This window comes from Heteronotia binoei, chromosome 3 (genome assembly GCF_032191835.1).
Source record: "Heteronotia binoei isolate CCM8104 ecotype False Entrance Well chromosome 3, APGP_CSIRO_Hbin_v1, whole genome shotgun sequence".
In the NCBI taxonomy this organism is placed as follows: Eukaryota; Metazoa; Chordata; class Lepidosauria; order Squamata; family Gekkonidae; genus Heteronotia; species Heteronotia binoei.
The window spans coordinates 57,707,654-57,727,607 of record NC_083225.1 but is presented as its reverse complement, the minus strand read 5'-3'; the positions used below and the strand labels follow the sequence as shown (position 1 = coordinate 57,727,607).

General features: G+C 43.7%; 1 protein-coding gene across 2 annotated transcripts in view; it reads left to right on the top strand.

The window, feature by feature from the left end:
- The window catches only part of OCA2 (OCA2 melanosomal transmembrane protein), a 289,009-nt gene that overhangs the window by 162,539 nt on the left and 106,516 nt on the right, over positions 1-19,954 (top strand). For both annotated transcript variants that reach the window (XM_060233870.1, XM_060233871.1), the window contains 2 exons: positions 2,336-2,393; positions 3,963-4,071. In XM_060233870.1, coding sequence (XP_060089853.1) covers positions 2,336-2,393; positions 3,963-4,071 — 167 coding nt within the window. The remainder of the gene's footprint in view (positions 1-2,335; positions 2,394-3,962; positions 4,072-19,954) is intronic.

Below are 19,954 nucleotides of genomic sequence, written 5' to 3'. Positions count from 1 at the left end.
TATTCAGAACATAAGCTTTCGTGTGCATGCACACTTCTTCAGACGTGGAATGAGGTACAGTAAGCAGAGCCACATATAGCTGGTGGGGTTTGGAATAGTGGTACAAAGTTAAAATCCAATAGCAGAATAGTAAAATTAACAAATTCAGAAAACCTTTGATCTGGGTTGCATTACCGAGGGGAAACCATAAAAACAGTAACATGTCAGAATGTGAGAATGCTGCCTACTTGGTTAAGAAGAGTGTTCCAGTTGTTATGTTATGGTTTCAAGTGATCTAATGGTTAAGAGATATTTTCCTGAATATTTCAATTTTCAGCCAAATGTCTGTTCTCCATTTTATCCTCACAACATATATTCTACCTGCGTGTTGCTTATGTGAGTGCGTTTTGGATTAATGAAAATTAATGCTAGCTTTAGGCCAGCTGGTTATGATGCCTCCTGGGCATGTTTTTGCTTCTTGGGAACTATTACCAAAATTAGCACTGTGTTCTGTTTTAACAGTCCTCTGAATCAAACACCCAACACCATCTCTGGAAATTCTCAGTTGGAGAAATGGGGAGAACTGAGCTTCCTTTTTTGTAATGATATTGTCTGCCACCTGATTACTGTTAATGGATCACTTTTTAACAGTGTGATTTTTGTCTCAGATGTCACTGGTTGGATATCTGGGCCATTGACATAAGAATACTAATGTTCTTTAATGGCTGTAGATTTTACTTCACTGGGAATGATTAAGAGATGATTTTCTTTAATGAAATACTCTTACCTGCTGGATGTCCAGGTCTTTGATAAAAGAATATTGTGGATCCAGAGGCAAGAGGTAGCAAGGGGAGAACAACGTAACATTGACACAGTGCTAGAGTAAACAATGGCCACAGCTTTATTGATTAAAGCCACTGGAGCATTGGCAAGTCATGAAGGACAAATCATGCATCAGGCAACCCACCTGCTGTTTGATAGCAAACCCTCCCCTCCCCCAGCCTAGCTGCTAGGTGAATGTCTGGTCTTGATATTCCACATGGATACAAGCCACTGTGTGGTTCCCCTGCTATCAGGGAGTGAAGCAGGAGAAAAACCCTGAACTCAGCATGCCCCCTAATGGCACCATCCCCAGGATCCCCAGGTGGAGGGAGATGGGCATGCAGACAGTATTCCCCCCCCCCCACAATGAAGCTGGCCCCATATCCAAAAAGTCTACTACAGAGTTGTGATGAGAACATAAAAACTGTATAATCAGCAAAAATGCCCTGCAACGTCCACAAATTTAGAAGGAAGGATGGGGAAGCTGAGAGAAATGACTGTGGGCCCCACGGTGGGGAGGGCTAAAAGGGGACCAGGTAAACTAGAGGGGGAACCTTGTTCTTCTAGTCCACCTGACTAACCCTGCTCCAAGTTTGCAGTGCCATCTATTGTTATGAGGAAGACAGGAGAGGTATCTCCAGCTCCTCATGTCCCACTCCCTGTCCCATGCTTCAAGACACCCTCCAAGTAAGTCTTGAGAGCCTTGCTTAATGTTCTTTAATAGCTGTGGATTTTACTTCAATAAGAATTAATTATTAACAGATAGTTTTCTTAAATGAAATACTCATCAGAACCTTAAGCAGGTGTCACCCTTCAGCTTAGGTGAGGAAACATGTTTTGTGTGTATGCATGTTTGTATGACAAAGAGAGAAGAAAACAGTTGGAACAGATGGTGAGAGAAACAGGCTAACAGAATTTTCAGTGGGCTAAATGCAAGACATCTTAGGGAGTATATCTCTTCAGAGAGGCAACAACAAAAGAAATAAGAACAAAACAAAAAGAACAGTCAATCTCGGCCAACATTACTGTATTAACATCATGAGTGCCATATCTGACAAGATCTCGGATAGTACTGACGATGCTATTGTTTACTGACTTTGTAATTTTAATTGATTATTTATTGTATAGTATTTTGTCGATTGTTTTAAGTTTTATGATCTGATGTTGTGTTTTTATTGGTTGTTAGCTGCCCCTGAGCCCATTACAGGGTGGACAGGACATAAATCTAATAAAATATAAACAAATAAATACATTTTCTCTCAGGGAAGCCATTTATTTAATTTTATATATCATATATTCAAGGAAATTTTATATAATTTTATATATTAAGGTCATATCAGTATCTTTTTTTTCTTGTGGGAAGTCTGTTATCACCATCCTGAAATTCGTCTTTCTTGATGGAATACAGTTGTAGTGGAACACAAGCCCTAAGAGAATGAAACAAAAGGAATGCAGACATCTCTAGCATTATTGTTCCATGACAACTTTGACAGAGCTGTCTTTTTATTTGTGCATATGTGGACTTTTCTTTCAGACAAATATCACAAGAAGATAAAAACTGGGAAACAAACATCCAGGAGCTTCAAAAAAAGGTAAATGAATTCTTTTCACATTTCTGAGAAGCAGCCCACTCTAATTGATTATTCTTCACGCTACGTTTCTGTCACAAAGTGCTGCACAGTTCTTACAATCAGAACTGTTCTAGTAGTTTAGGTTGAATGTTACTCGAATTCATGATTTAAGCATAATCTTCCATTTTGAAAGGCAGGAGGAAGCCCGTTTCAGGCCTGTTTGGTCCTTTTAGGGTCAGTACTAGGGGGCCAGGCTCACTGGCAATCACTAGGAGCGTTTTCGCACTCACCTTCAGCCAGCGCGACCCCCCTCTTCACTGCGCAGGATCTGCGCGGATTTCGCACTAAACGCCGCGGAGCAGCCTTTTGCGCCGGAAACTCCTGGCGCAAAAGCCGCTCAAACAGAAACTGCTTTTTGGCGGTTTCCATTTGAGCGGCTTTTGCGCCGGGAGTTTCCGGTGCAAAAGGCTGCTCCGCGGCTTTTAGTGCGAAATCCGCGCAGATCCTGCGCGGTGAAGAGGGGGGTCGCGCCGGCTGAAGGTGAGTGCGAAAACGCCCTAAGTGATTTGCTACCACCTGACTTGCATGACTCACCCAGGACCAGCTGTCTGCTACTGTTGAACAGCAACTACCCTACAAAAGGGTCTGGGAGACCCAAGTTTGAAATCTCTCTACCATCACTGGTTGACCTTGGGCCAGTTACACATTCTCAGTCTAATTTATCTTCTGGGGTTGTTGAGAGGATAAAATAGGCAAGACAGATGGAAGCTGTTTTGTGTAATGATTGTGGAGGAAGGTGGGATATAAATGAAATAATAAATATAGCTGAAGATGGGGTGGCAGGTAAAAGATAGATTTGCTGGTGGTAGGAAGGAGACAAGGAAGCAGGGAAAGGTGATGATAAGAAGTTTGTCAAGAGGAGGGCAATGCATGGAGGAGCATGGAGGATACAGGAGGGAAATGAGGTGCTCTCCACAAGACTTTACAGGTTCCCCACTGCACATCTGGGCCAAGCCTGGCAGCTGAAATTGAATGACTGGGTCATAGTTTTCTCTGGGAGAGGCTGGCAGGGTGGAGTGGAGAGAAAGCTGGATGGCAGTAGATAAAGGTAGGTTGGCTGTTGGGTGGGAAGGAGAGCAGGAAAGGGGAACAGGCTATTGGGACTTTCCTGAAAGGGAAAGAAAAAAATAGGAGGGGAGGGGAAAATGAGATGCCCCTCAAGTCCTTGCATGACTGCCGTTTGTTGTTTCTACTTAATATTCAGTAAATGAAGAGGCAGCTGGGAATTAACAAATGGAATCAGGCATATGCCCATCATAAGATGTTTTTTTAAATCATTTTTTTTTTGTGGAACTCAGGGCATTGTACACCCCCCTCCTTCAGAAATCCCTTATATATGTTATACTGAGAAAAAGTGATTGGCACAAGGTCAGTCAATATACTTCATGGCAGGGTAAGAATTTGAACTTGGATCCTTCCAGTCCCATACATCATCTTGGGCTCCCTAAAAGAAGGCAAGATAAAAATATAATTGATATACAATATATTTTCTTCTGTTAACATGAGCCATATATTTGTTCTCCTCAACAGCACAGAATAACAGACAAGATGCTTCTCATCAAATGCCTGACTGTTTTGGGATTTGTCATTCTCATGTTCTTTCTCAATTCATTTGTTCCAGGCATTCACTTGGATCTTGGTAAGCTCAGTTTGTCTTTGTTGTGGTTGTATATTAGAAATACAGTATTTAATGGACTGTTACACAGAGGGTTTGGAAATATGTAGTTAGGTAGTGATGCTGTATACTGGGTTGGATTCTAAAGTGTTCTTTGTTCTTCCCACCCCAGCAGCCATTTTTGACACTATGAAAATTTATTCTTGGGCTTGTGGGCCCATTAGGGGAGCGTGTGGGGCTAGAGGCAGGTTGGAGAAGGGAACACTAATTAAAGACATTAGGGCCTCCTTCCCCATCCCCACTTCAGTTTCCTGACCTATAAGGCTGTTATTCCATGAGGATCCCACACCCCTAGGAATAAACTTTCTTGGTGTCAGAAATGGCTTCTGGGGGAGAGAGCCTGGGAGTGCAAGGAGTCCTTGAGTACACCTCACATTGCTGCACTCTCAGTGAAATACTGAAATCAGAAAACGTCCATGTATCTGATTGAAAAGCAACCTTGAATAGCTTTGCCTATGCTACCCTACACAATGTCTTTCCAAACTTGGGTTGGTTTTTTCTGTACTTAGATTGAGCAAATGCTTCAGCCATTGCAAAGAGTCATTGTAGGAATGAAAATAAAAAAGGGAAAAGTCAGAAGCATTTTTCATTATTCTCTACCTGTGTATGAGAGGTGGAAAATATGTGTGAATGAATGATCATATGCAATTGGAACTGCCTTCCTCTCACACAGAGAGAGCCATCCCATAGGTATTTGTTGGGAACAGAGCCCAGACTCCAACATGACAAATCAAAGACTTAACCAATTAGTTGCAGTCTGATTTGAGGGCTCTACTGGCACAGTGCTGCAGTACTAGACAACTCAAATGCATGCAGTCCGCTGCTTCAGTGTTTTTTGCATACTGGTAAACAGATTCCCAGATGTCAGAGTGCTGTTCTTACAGTCAGCAACTTAATGAAAAAACAACTTCAATTACATTCAAAGAAAAAGAATGCCATGTATTATTCATTGCTATGCAGATTTTTAAAAATGGAGCCCTGCATTCAGAACCCCATTCTCATAATCCTAGGCCATACACATTCATCACTTGTTGACTGTGGCATAATATGACATCTTATATTCAGGAATCGCCCATCAGAGATGTATCACAGTACTTTTTGACTCATTCCGTAATTCACAGTGCTCCATTCTTCTGTCTGTCTTTCTGTTTGTCACATTTTATTCCACCCTTTCTGCAATTAGCACAGAGTGAGTCTCCCCCCAGTCTGTTTCTAAAGTAATGTTTGATATAGGGATGTGCCAAAAAAAAAAAAAAATTCGGTAGTACACGGATTCGGAAGTATATGAGGGAAAAAAATACGGAATCCCGTATATTTCTGAATTCTGTAGTCGGAATAGCCGCATATACGGTAGATGCACGGCTATTTCCGATTATACGGCCCCATTATACCCTATGGGCCATTGAAATCAATGGCAAATAGGGTATATTTGAAGCCGCCTGGAGGGGAGGGGGTTTGAGGGAGAGCCCCCAAATTTCCGATTATATGGCCCCATTATACCCTATGGGCCATTGAAATCAATGGCAAATAGGGTATATTTGAAGCCACCTGGAGGGGAGGGGGTTTGAGGGAGAGCCCCCAAATTTGCAGGGGACCTGCAGGGGACTCTTCCCTACGAACCCGCGAAGTCCCAAAAAGATTGAGCCAGGGGGTCCCATTCCAGGGACACCCAAAGAGGGTGCCCCTATTCCACCATTATACCCTATGGACCATTGAAATCAATTGCAACATAGGGCATAATTAGAGGCTACTGGGGGGCAGGGGGTTTGAGGGAGAGCCCCCAAAACTGCAGGGAACCCGCAGGGGACTCTCCCCTACAAAACCCCCAAGTCCCAAAAAGATTGGGCCAGGGGGTCCCTGTCTTTGGGCTCCCCAAAAGGCCCATTGCCAACAATGAAGGGGAAAGCCCAATTAGCCACTTCTTCCACTATAATTGCTGTGGGGAAAGTGGCTCTGGCCAGAGGGGAGTTTGAGGGAGTGGCCCGAAAACTGCAGGGCAGCTTCAGGGAACTCCCCAGCATGAAACCCCCCTGGCCCAAAAAGACTGCACCCATCTGTGGGCACCCCAAAAGGAACACTGCTCCCAATGGTGAGAAAAAAACAATTAGAGCCACTTCCTCACTGTAATTGTCATGGGAAAAGTGGCTCTGGGGAGCAGGAGGTTTTGAGGAGAGCCCCCCAAACTGCTGTGCAGCTTAAGGGCACTGTCCCACACAAAACCCACAAGGCCAAAAAAAAAAAAAATTGGACCAGGGGGTCCAATTCCTGGGGCACCCAAAGCCAAACCTAACTTCAAACCAGAGAATCTCTATAGGACCCAAATGCACTACACACACACACACCCTCACCAACCCCCACACCAACCAGAGGTAATTTAAAAAAACCAAAACATGACAGAAAGAAACTTAACTTTTAACCTAACCCCCCCCCCCAAAAAAAAAAACCCCAGCACAATCAAAAAAGACCAAGCAACTCAACTGTTAAAAAAGTGGCCTTTTCACCATTAAGAAACCTCAGGCCAAATCAGTCGACAACACCCCCCCCCCCCCCTAAAAACAGAACCAGGAAAAGGGGGACAACAGGACAGGAGGATGCAAAACCTTCAGCAATAGAGAATAGATCCAAACAGAAGGCCAACACAAACTCAACTGTTAAAAAAGTGGCCTTTTAAACAATGAAAATTAGGCCAAACAGCACCCCCCCCCCCACAAGAACCAGAACCAGGAGAGAAAAGGAACAACAGCAGCACAACACAGCAGCAACAAATCAAACACAGAATCCTTTTAAAACAGTAAAAAACTTAATTTTTAACAATACAGGAACTTTACCAACCCCTACCCCCCAAAAAAACCCTTCACCCTAACCCCAAGAAATCCAAGCCACCCAAATCAGGAAAAGTAAAAGGACACTGCACTTTTAAAAGTCCTCTCACTAAAGTCAGATATGGGCAAATTGGCAAAAAAACCCCACCCCAGGCCCCCTCCCCCAGCAGAACCCCCTAACCCCAAATAAGCTACCCACCACCCAAATCTGGATAAGTAAAGGGACTCTGAGTCTTAAAAAGTCCTTTTACCAACTAAAATAAAAACAAGAACCCCAAGACTGTCTTACCTTAGACGTCTTCTCTACTCCAGGCAAGTCTGGTAAGGCTGAGAGAGAGCAGCAGCAGCTGAGGCCAAGGGCCAGCACAGCACACACTCTCACACCAACACACACCAACACAGCAGCAATGGAGGAGTCCAGCCAGGCAGACTCCTTAAATCAGCTACACAGGGGGATCAGCTACACAGCAGCCCTGCAAAGCATGCATATGCAATTCATTTTGCAAATGTATGCTTTGGATTAGCTGCTGGGGCTTCTCTTCCCCCTCCCCCCCTCCCTGATCCCAGGGAGGCTATGGGAGAGGCGGGAAAAGGCTACCAAAGGCGGGAAAGTAGGCAAGCAGCTTCCCTGAGGCTGCAGAAGCCCCTTTCCCGCCTTTTCCATTGACTTCCGTATACTTCCGAATATCTATACGGAAGTATACGGGGAGCCATACTCGGCTCCCACATAATGGGCCCCAATTGGATTTGGCTGTATGCGGTTCCGTATACAGCCGAACCAGGGGTGATTCGGTGGTTGATTCGGTTCGGCCGAATCAAATGCACACCCCTAGTTTGATAAGCTAGGCAGAGAGCAAGAGTGGGTGTATGCATGTGATGGGTCTGAAGTTACTAACAGTGCCTTGCCATCCTATGCAAAGTGGTACCCATCTTAGACCAGTGATTTCAGTGAGTTTAGAATGAATTTACAGAGGAAGACATGTGTCTTTAGTTAAAGGAGAGTGCTGAAATTCTCCTGGAAACTTTTCCCAACCCAATGTGGTCTTTCTGCCACATGTAGTCTCTATGCAAAGCGATTGTAACTAAATAGCAGCTTTCTTGATCATTATAGGGGCTGAAACTAAGGGATAACAACAAACATACAGTTTTGCTTGCTAATCAACATCTCCCTGGCAACCTTTGCTGCCTGTCACTAGTGTATCACCCAGTGGAGAAAAAATTAAGGGGAAAAACAGGGAAGTGAGCCTCTTTAGGAATCACTATGGTAAAGCCTCTCTAGGTTACAACATAACATTTCCAGTGGCTTAAAGAGAGGCATGATGTCACTTCTGAGTTTTCACCCAGAAGTGAGGTAACACCATTATGCTGATAGAGCCCCTCCTCTGGTTGCCAGTTGCTGGCTGGCAAAAAACTCTGAATGCAGCTGATGAGGAAAAATAGCTCTGAAGGCCTGGGATATCCATGTTTAATCCAGCCAAAATTCTGCTTCCCCCATGCTAATCTAACCAAGCTACCAATAAATATAGGCAATCTCATGAGTTAAATGTGAGTGTAAGCATGATATCCTTTAGACACATGTTTTGTTATAGAGAAAAGCCTGAGTAAACAGCAAAACTAAAGGCTTCTTTAGGTCGATGCATTTCTTCTCTGCTTTGATATGATCACTAAGAAAGGCTCAAAATGTGCAGTGTCAAAGTCATTTGTATAGGGCATATCAAAGAGACCAAAATGGAAGTGACTGCTTAGTTTTACTACTCACGGCACTAAAGAGTTCCAACTAAGCTATATGTCTTGTAGGCATCAGGTAGACTTATCAGGAAAGACAGATTTCATATGTCTATCCTCTTAAAATAACATCCCACCTTGGCAACCAGAGCAGACCTTCATGTCACCCATGACTTTGGAACACTGAGAAAATCGCAAAAACTGCTCTGAGCTGCCTAGAAGAGGCATAGAGAGAATTCGAAAACTTGTTTCCTGTAGTTGGTAGACTGCTGACTATGGTGGGATGCATCAGGTTAGAAAAAGGAAATGAAACATGCATTCATATGCCAGTGTGGTATAGTAACCCAGAATAGTTAGATTTAGCATGAGAGCCTATGCATTCCATCTTTGCCTTCTGACACCCTTTCTAATAGCTGGTGAGATTTCTTCAGACTTCAGAATATGACACTGGATGGGACTGGTGGGGAAAGCCGATTTTAATTGTTGTTAGCTGCCCTGAGTCCGTTAGGGGAGGGCGGGATATAGTTATGATAAAATAAATAAAGTGCCTAGATATTTCATTGTACTAGGTTACAGTGCTAGGTTTGCTTCTGGCTGCTTCAGTTAGGGTTGCCAGGCATGATTTTTGTGCCAGCAGGGGGATTTGGGTGGCAGTCCAGGAGTCATCGCATGAGAGACATCATGCACCAATACTGCTGTTTGGGGTGGGGCTTCCCCCTCTGGCAAGCAGCTGGTAGCAGACAAAAGCCCTGAAAATCAGGGGATCTCCCACCTGGATTGGGGATTTGGGAATCCTAGATCCAGTTCAGACCTGCACACATGAGTGTTTTCACTGCCTAAGGGACTGCTTAGGCTACCAGAGTGACAAGGAAGATGTGACTTCTGCCTGCCATTGCCTGCCACTGGTTGGACTGCCTTCTAGGATCCAAGGGGCTTCCTCTGCAAACCTTCCTTGGATTTTGCTAATGCAACTGCAGCAAGAGAGGAGGGATGCAACTTGAATCCATGCAGAGCATGCTGCACCGAAGTGGCTAACAGGCTTGAGCCATCACTGCATGTACAATCCATCACTCACCATTCTGAATGTAAACTATCCATCACTTTTAGTAGCCCATTGGAATTCAACAAATTTCCCAGCCTGCCTGATGATGGCATAAGACCATGGGTGGGCCATTAGACCTGTCTGGAAGGTTGCTTTTGTCTTTGTGGGTTACAAGTAAAATTGTTCTCTATGTATGTATGTACCGTCAAGTTAATAGTTGACTTATGAAAACTCCAGCAAGGGCCTTTCAAGGCAAGTGAGAAGCAGATCTGGGTTGCCACTGCCTTCCTCTGAAAAGCCTTCCTGGTAGTCTCCCATCCAGGAACTGATTTCGCTTAGCGTCTAAGATCTGACAAAATCAGGCTATATTCCAACCAGTTTGCAAACCCATAATATGATCTTATCGTTGACATATTCCTTGTGTAAGAATGGGATATAGCACCATCTGAAGTATAACTTTAGGTGTCCTTCACAATGCATGCACATCATTAGATGTGTTGAATAATGTAGCTGATAGTTTTGTGATTGTGCCTTATTATTTTACTGTGCTGTTTTCTGATGTCTTTTTGGAGTTGTTTCAGTTCCTGGTTTGGATGCTTCTTATTGGTGATTATTTTTATTAATGACGTCTTTTTGGTTCCACTTGCTTAGATTTAGTTCAGTATTTGCTTAGTAGTTGCAGCTAATGTTACGGTTGTTGCTGTTTTTTAATTCTTTTTTAATTGTTATTTTATTTTGTGTGGGTTTTTTCCATTTGTATTTTGCATTTTTGTGTTTGGCAACTCCTATTGGGGCTTTGATAGCCTGCCATTGCCTCCCAACCCTAGTATTTTCTGGAGGTGTCCCATCCAAATACTTGCCAGGGTTGACCCTGCTTAGCTTCCAGGATCTGATGAGATCAGGCTTGCCTGGGCCTGTTCAAGGTTGTTGTTGTTTTTAAAATGTTTTTATTATTTTACTGGTCACATTGTGAGATATTCTGAGGACTGATTTTATTAAGAAGAAAGGCAGGATGGATACATGTGAAACAGAGGTGAAAATTTCTTACTAGACTGTCTTTCTCAGGGTGCTCAACACAGATGATAGGAGGCAACACTAAAGCTTCTTTCCTTCTGGAACTTCATACTGGCCTGTACTGACTTACTGTCATCCCTGGTTTTTCAAATAAGCAAAATAAAAGTAGCCAAACCTGATTATCTGTGTTGATTGAAAACCATTTTAGAGATGATATTAGGAGGTATGAAAACTCTTCCTGAAGTATTTGATCTGTGATCTACAAGTGTTTCACTTGGATTTGTTTGATTTATAAAAACAGAGAAGCAAACCTTTATATATGAACTGATTATGCCATGGACATTCTTCAAAAGAGGTAGGAGAAAAATGATTAATTATGAAACTGACACCCAGGTGATGGAATTTTTAAAAAGCAGAGATAGCAAAACAAGTTTTCTTTGGATAGAGGAGAGCAGGCCTCAAGGGAGTTTGTTAATTGGTAACTAATGTGTATTTATACCAGTTGTAAACAATCCTCTGCATATAACATCTTACTACAACCGGTCATATTTGATGACCTTACATTTTCTGAAACATTTTGTACTTGTAGACTGCATTTCTAATATGTGCCCTAAGCACTGTAAGATGTCTTTATGGTACTTAATCTGGTAAAATATATTATATAGGTATCTGTGTTTCAATTAGAAATAGATTCAATTAGAAATGGGCTGAAGTACTATGATTAGGATGTCCCTGGCTTATATTGTTACTTGTTTGGAAACCAATTGGTATGTTTATTGATTCATTTGCATAATCCCCAAGATTTTTTGGAGAAAATTCACCAGAGAAATTAAACACTGTAATTGCAAAGGACACCAACAGACCTGTTTGGCAGCAATTTCTCCCTCATTAAACAAATGATGTTGAATACTTTATGTTAAAAATAAGGAGTGAGGTGGTATTTTGTCAATACACAAATGAATGCCAGAACAACAGCCAGCCCTACAACCACGGGCAGCTAGATAGCACATTAAAGCTGCTACAGGACACAGTTCCCCCTTTGAACGGGCACACAAACTAATAGTGTTTCCCCCGCTGCAACTGGTCAGTCTTAGAATGACACACTGTGGTATATGCTGCTCCATCAGCAATACGAATATCTTGGACCAATAAAGCCCTTCCAGAAACATCCCCTCTGGACTGAGTTACCAGCTCACTCACCTGAAGAGCCCCAAAAATGCCACCAGGGAGGCAGCATGAAAGAGAAGTGTTTCATACTCCAACCAACATACCTGGCCCCAGACTGACTGTAAACCCCTAAGAATTATGGGTGAAATCGGCTGCCTTGCATCCGACCTAACCCCAGCCTATCTGGCCCACCATTGGAGCATCTTCCGAATGCGGAAATCACTAGTTAGTTTCTGTAACCCCATGGCTGTACTGGCAAAAGCCAAAGCTGATAACTGGCCAGCCCCGAATGGATTGAACTGCCAGGCCCCTGCGCTGCAATGATATGCAATAGTGGAGTAAATGCTCCACTGGAAGAGGCCATTCCATGCTGTAACCTACGGTGCTCCTAAAGTTCTCAAACTGGCTCACTGCCCTTGTGTATGATTTTATAGTGCTAGGAGCAATAGCGATACTTATTGCTCTGCCAGCCTCGACCTGCCAATCGTCCAAATCTCCAGGGGCATCCTTGTAGGAAGAAGATCTGCGTCTGGGGCGAGTTGACTAAACCTCTGCATCTGTTTGTGAGAGAGAGCATCAGCCATCCCATTATCCACCCCAGGCACATGCCTGGCAAAAAATTAAAATATTTCGCCGCAGGCATTGCAGTGTGAAAGCCTGAACTAACCTCATAACCCTGGGTGGTTTAGAAGTAAGGGAATTGATGACATGCACCACAGCTAAATTGTCACACCAAAAGTGGACTGTATGGTCCGCCAACTCATTTCCCCACAACCAAATGGCCATCAAGATCGGGAAGAACTTTAAGAAGGCCAAGTCCCTGGTCCACCTGGCATTTACCCATTCCATAGGCCAGTCCTCCGCGCACCAGTGGCCTTGAAAATAGACACCAAATCCCAAGGACCCTGCAGCATCGGATGTAATTTGAAGCTTGGCTTCCAACCTCAAATCCTCCCTCCAAAAGGAGACACCATTAAATGAGGTCAAAAACTTCTGCCACAAGAAGAGGTCCTCCCGTATGCAGCTGGAAATCCTAATTCGGTGATGTGGCTGACGTAGACCAGCCATTGCATCACACAGTCGCCTCAAGAAAGGATGACCAGGAGTGACCACCTTACAAGCAAAGTTTAGGTGTCCCACTAACTGCTGCAACTCCTTCAAGGTTGCTTTCTGCCACAACAAAACCTGGGCAACCAGCCCCTGGAGCCTCAAATCCCCCCCCCCCCCGGAGGCGAGAGGTTTGCTGCAAGGAATCTAGTTCAACACCTAAGAATGTCAGTTGCTGGGTAGGCACAATGCCCAAAGGAGAGACCTCACAGGAGGTGCAGGAAACAGACCAATCACCCTGCCCTCAGCCAATTCTTTCCCTATTTTTTGTTGAACTATATGCTCCATACCTGTAACTGACTTCAGGTTATTGGCCTTCTGGGTCCCTGACAAGGAATTCTGAAACCGAACTTAAAATCGTTGAACAAGTAAACTCTATCCTCAACCTTAGGATAATTACGGAGCCAGGCCTCAAGCACTGTCACCCTTATTGGGCTGGGGCCCTTTTCCAAAAGGCTTATTTGTCCCACCTGAGCCCTGCCTGCGCAGCCCCCTCCTGGGTTTACCCCGGGAACAATTCGTAAAGGAGTGAGACCCTCCGCACAGAGGGCACTTGTGCTTAAATGGGCAGTTTTTCCTTCCACACACCCCCTGTGATGCAAACTCCCAGCAGAGCAAGCAGGGTTGACACGCCTGCCCCGCATTACTGCGGGAGCCGGAAGCAGCGGATGTGTGCTGCACAACATGGCCGCTGTCTGACCTATCTCCGAGATTAGGTCTCTCTGGAGACATAACCTGCAGCCACAACTGTGGCTGAATTTGATCCCATTGAAGGGATGGGTTCAAGGTGGCCCTCATCCTGAATTCCTCGTCGTACTGAAGCCAGGCAGGGCAACTAAAGCTGGTGTAGTTCTTGCATATGATATCAAAATACTGGAAAAGGGAAGTGACCCTCCATGGATGAGACCTGGAAATTATTCCGGCATAAATAATGAAAACGGGCACCCAATTTGCCCAAGTCCTATCAACTTTATGCTGTTTGATTTTCTCCTTTTCCCTATCATCAAGGTCCTCCTTATCTTTTTTTCTCAAGCTCCCCATAGAGCAGAGAAAAAAGGTCCACAAATTCACACTTTAATATTTTATCCTTGGTGGCTGGCAACAAGTGATCCCCTAAGGGAAGAACCAGATCACCAAAAGGTAAGGCTGTAGCAGGAACCAAAGAGTAAGGGGCCGAGGACAGTCCAGGAAACTGGCCAGGCAGGCCAACCCAAGACACTAGCTGAATTAAAACCCCAAGACCAAGGCTGAGGATTAGTAAACACTGCAGACTGGCTATTGGCCACAGGCCCAAATGTATCTGACTGCCCCCACGGCCCCCAGGGCCAAGCTACATTAGTGCGGTGTACAGACTCACCCCTACCAAACTGCACACCTTGCCGGGCGTCCACATCAGGAACTTCCACGGGAGAGGTGATGCTCCATCCATCTCAACAGGGCTGAACCTGCTCTCAAGAGAATACAAGCGGTTAAGAATCTCTTCTTGCAACCGTTTCCTATCAGCCTTGACAGCTTTGGATGAAATGCCCTTCTTACCCCCAACCTTTGTGATATGGGGCTTGCCACTAGAACCCTCCAAAGCAGCCAACCTAGCTAATACAGACTGCTCAAAGGAGTCATTGTCCTCAGATGACATAGGCTGAGGTGCCAGAAGCTTATAAGAAACTGGCCGGCGAGGCTGGGATTTTGGTGCTGGGCTCTTGCCCTTTGATTTTCTTTGCCCCTTAGACATGGCTAGCAAACCCAATATCTAGCCTGCAAAAAATGGAGGGGGAGGGTGGCTCTAAGCAGAGACAAACAAAAAAATGGTTGCTGCCCTGTCTAGCAACAGGGAAGTAATAAGCAGAGAAAATGGCCACCGCCCTGCCCAGCAACAGGGAAGTAATAAGCAGCAAAAATGGCCACCGCCTCGCCCAGCAACAGGGAAGTAATAAACAGGGAAAATGGCCACTGCCCCTCCCAGAAACAGTGCAGACCACCCCAACAATAGGTTGGGGGGACCTAAGAGGGCCCCAAAGCTAGACCCAATATTTCCAGCTACACAGGGGGAAAAACCCCTGGGAAAAGGCAGAGAAAAAACATTGGCTGAGCTAAAAGACCCAGCCAGCAGCAAACCGCCATGCCAAAAAGTGCTCCCGCCGCCTCCACGCAGCTGAAAACCGGGTGCTCTCTGTCCCTTAACACCGAAAAGTGGCTGTGGCCACCAGGAAACTGCCATCACTAAGCTACAGGCCCCTCCTCTGAAGCTCAGCCGAGGAATCGCTGCCATGGCACGAAAAGGCCTCATGCCGGGCAGGACAGAAGGAGCTCATCCAAGCTCTCGCTCCCCAAGCACGAGGCGAAGACTGGGAGGCAGAAGGCATGCCTGCTCCACCCTCACCTCCCATAATGCCCTGCCTGCTCCTCCTCCTTACGAAGGGGCAAAACAGCCTCTGGAGACAAGGCTGTGCAGCCTGCCTCTGGTTGGGAGCCGCATTCCATGCTTAGTTGAATAAACATACTAGCAGGTAGCTAAGTAGTCTTGTGCAACCCATGGCAGCAGGAGCAGTGCTGAGTAATGATAAAGTGTTTACTCTGGGGTGCATCATACTCCTGACTAGAAATTATTTCTGAAGATTTGAAATGGGGTTTAGTTGTAATCTGCAGCAGAACTTTTCAAGTTTAGAATTAGTTCACTCCCACAATCTATATTGTAATGTGGCTTTGAAGGAAAAGGAAAGGTTCCCTGTGCAAGCACCAGTCGTTTCCGACTCTGGGGTGATGTTGCTTTTATGGCAGACTTTTTACGGGGTGGTTTGCCATTGTCTTCTCCAGTCTTTTACGCTTTCCCCCCAGCATGCTGGGTACTCATTTTACCAATCTCGAAAGGATGGAAGGCTGAGTCAACCTTGGGCTGACTACCTGAATCCAGCTTCTGCCAGAATCTAACTCAGGTTGTGAGCAGAGAGTTCAGACCTCAGTTTTGCAGTATTGCTGCTTTACCACTCTTTGCCATGGGGCCTTGAAGCCTACCTATAAATTGTGTGTACATGACCAAGGCTAGATGCCTCCAGCTGGGAATAGTGGAAAGAAAGTGCAGCAAAAATGTGACCCTTTCACTTCCTCTATGAGGAAGGTTGTATCCTGGATACAGTGAAAATACTCAAACTGCTCTCTTCAGCTCCCTTGCATGTCTTAGAGAAGGATACTGATAACCTTGTGCTTTGCAGTGAAAGCACCTTCTCTTCTTACTCATCTGTGCAAAGCAAAAGGCTTCATCAGCCTCGTCTACCTTTAGCTTGTGGGGGAAAGGCTTCTAAGAACATAAGAGAAGCCATGTTGGATCAGGCCAATGGCCCATCCAGTTCAACACTCTGTCACACGGTGGAAAAAAACCCCCAGTTGCCATCAGGCTGTCCATTAGTGGGGCCAGGACACTAGAAGCCCTCCCACTATTGCCCTCCCAAGCACCAAGAATACAGAGCATCACTGCCTCAGACAGAGAGTTCCATCTATACCCTGTGACTAATAGCCACTGATGGGCCTCTGTTTCATATGTTTATCCAATCTCCTCTTGAAAGCCATCTATGCTTGTAGCTGCCACCACCGCCTGTGGCAAGTGAATGTCATGTGTTAATTACTGTTTGGATGAAGAAGTACTTCCTTTTAGCCATTCTAACCTGACTGCTCAGCAATTTCATTGAGTGTCCATGAGTTCTTGTATTGTGAGAAAGGGAGAAAAGTACTTCTTTCCCTACCTTCTCTATCGCATACGTAACCTTGTAAACCTCTATCATGTTACCTCTCAGCTGATGTTTTTCCAGGCTAAAGAGTCCCAAGTGCTTTAACCTTTCTTCATAGGGAAACTATTCCAACCATTTAATCATTCTAGTTGTCCTTTTCTGGACTTTTTCCAATGCTATAATATGTTTTTTTAAGTGTGGTGACCAGAATTGTACACAGTACTCCAAATGAGGCCGCACCATCAATTTATACAGAGGCATTATGATACTGGCTGATTTGTTTTCAGTTCCCTTCCTAAAAATCCCCAACATAGCATTGGCCTTTTTTATTGCAGTTGCACACTGTCTTGACATTTTCAGTGAGTTATCTAAGATGTCTCTTATGCCATTCCTAGCTATAGGTGGAGGAGGGCCACTGGAAGTGACTAACAGGTGAGCAAGTGAAGCGGAAGAACTAGCCTAGGTCACAGGGTACTACGGATAAAGCTTACAGAATGCTTATACTTCCCACAGCAGAGATTAGCTTGAACCCTTTCAATTTCCAACTGTAGCCCTTGAGGGATAGTGAGACAATGTGTCCCACTTGTGGGTGTGTCAGAAACACCATCTTATTCTCCTTCCAGATGAATAGCCAAGCATTCTTCTCAGTACACAAATAGTTGTGCCTTATTCCATGCAATGTTATTAATAGCTAGCTAATAGATAGGAGAACAAGGCCATTGAGATCAGTAGAACATCATTGAGCTTAGTAGACCACTGAGATCAATAGAGCTCCATTGAACTTAGCAGGACTTCACTCTAAATAAGCGTGTGCAGTACAGTCAGAATGTTACTTATTTTGGGATTGATGATTCTTGCCACAAATCTTTCCTTTCCCCCTCTGGGCATGTAGTACCTTGTACTTCCTCACCATTAAAGAATTCATTTGTTCTGGCAACTGTAGTCTAAGGCTTCAACACTCAAAACAAAATTTGTGAAACTCTGGGTCACTGACTATAAAGAGGTGGACTGCAGCTGGAGGAATTGGATTTTGATTGTAAATTCCTAGCAAAATATTCAGCTGTAGCATTTAATTTGTTTTACAACTCTTGGTAGTAGCAGTGTTCTTTTAGAAACCAGGACTCAATGAACTGTATTGCTATGTATGCTGTAGGGTTAGAGTGCTTGCCACATGTTTCCCTTCTGTTGGTAATTAACTGAGAACACTTTTGTGAGAAGAAAGAAACCTCATTCACATTACCTTCTGATTCTGTGACTGATACAGGTTTTTATGTCCAGTCATACTGTCAAAGAATGAGCTAATAATGTGATTGCAGCCTGGACGCACTGAACCCAGTATAGAAATAGTTGGACACATGAAATTAACTTTATATCAGAGTTTTGGTCCATTTTGTCCAGCAGCCAACTGATCTTTTGTTTTGACACCATCATACTGAATATTTTCACAACAGTCTTCAGAGCGATCATGATGATAGGGATATGAGGTGAATTGAAGATAATATTATGGAGTGGGATAAGGAGAACTTGGCATGGACTGTCATTTTCAGCGGTAGGTCTGTGTTTTTGTAGTGTGTGGCTCTGTTTCTGTTCTTTGTAGGATTCCTATGGGTTGGCTTACAAGGTGTATTTTGCGCAAATGTGATCAACATCAAAGTACTTGAGATAAAATCCATACTCTTGTTACAATAACATTTCTTTTACCCAGGCCTCAGATTCAGTGGGAGCTCACAGGAGCACAGCTCCCGAACCTTTCTGAGCTCCACCTCTTCCTTCTGAGAGTTCCACATCCTTATCCATTGAATAGTATTGCAGCTGCATAACAATCCCTGGATGAGCTCCACCACCTATTTTTCTACAAAATGATCCCTGCTTTTACCTGGTCTTTGTGCTTGTAAGCAGAAGCAATTACAATTTGCAATTAAACAAAGCAGGAGTCAAGTTTTACCTTTAAGACCAACCAATTTTTATTTAGCAAGCATGTTGTAAGTGTGAGGAGAGAAAATGAGAGTCGCTATGGAGCAAGTTTAAATACTATTATGCTTTGTGCTACAACTCTCTAGAATATGTGGAAACCTGTCTGTAGATATTTACTAAATAAGCTCCTGTCCAGTTCTCTAATTTACCAAGTTCCATGGGAATATATTAGCAAGAAAGATGGTGCCAAATGGAATATCAGTACTTAACAATTCACATCCCATTGAGGATTCAGTCCTTTTTGAAAAGTTACTTTACAGTGAAACTCTGTAAATTCACTTCTGTTGGAGATCATACCTATTATACCCCTTGATACCTCAAAAAGAAAGTCTTATATTATGTAAAAGATTAAAGAGAGTATATCACTTTGTATGTAACCTGTATATTGGAAATAGGATATGAATACTGAATGAACCCAGAGGATTTTTCACTTCGGCAAAAAGCCCTCACCTTCTTTAACCCATGTCAAACTGTAAGAATCACTACAAGCTTTTACAGAATATTTGATGAAAACCCATCCTATCCTACCTTCCACAAGTTTAAATAATTTATTTCAGACTTCTTGCTAAACATTTTAGAGAACGAAATACAGGCTGGCGCAATCCTTTTTGTTATTTTTTTATTACCTTAAGAATTTTCTAAGCTTGGAAATAACATTTGTGTTTAAAATTACAAAACTACTGAAATTCCACAAACTCAGTTCAAAGTTGCATACATCATTAAAAAAAGAAATGCATTATACCTTAGAATATTTTCCAAGTAATTCAGCTACATTTGTTTTGGGAAATACTGGGCATATTATATGTATTGGCTGACTAGCATTTTTCAAGACCTTTAGACAGGAACAGACAGTTAATGTCATAAATAAACTTATTTTCTAATATTTATGTATGATATTTTTATTTTGCCTCTTCAGTCTCATGTTCAAGGTGGCTTACAATTAAAAACTATAGTATAAAAACAAGACATATGCAGCATAAAAACTGTCTATAAAACACAGCAGAGCATTAAAAATCTGATAAGATTCGAAAGCTTATAAAATACAGTTCCTAATTAAAAGCCTAGGTAAAAAGATGTGTTTAGCCTGGTACCTAAAGGCAGGGCCTTTTTTGAACAGGAATGCACAGGAATGCAGTTCTGGGCTGGCTAGCTTGGCTTCAGGGTGTGTGGCCTAATATGCAAATAGGCTTTGTCTACAAAAAACCCCCTGATAAAATGAGTACCCAGCTTGCTGGGACTAAAGTGTAGATGACTGGGGAAGGCAATGGCAAACC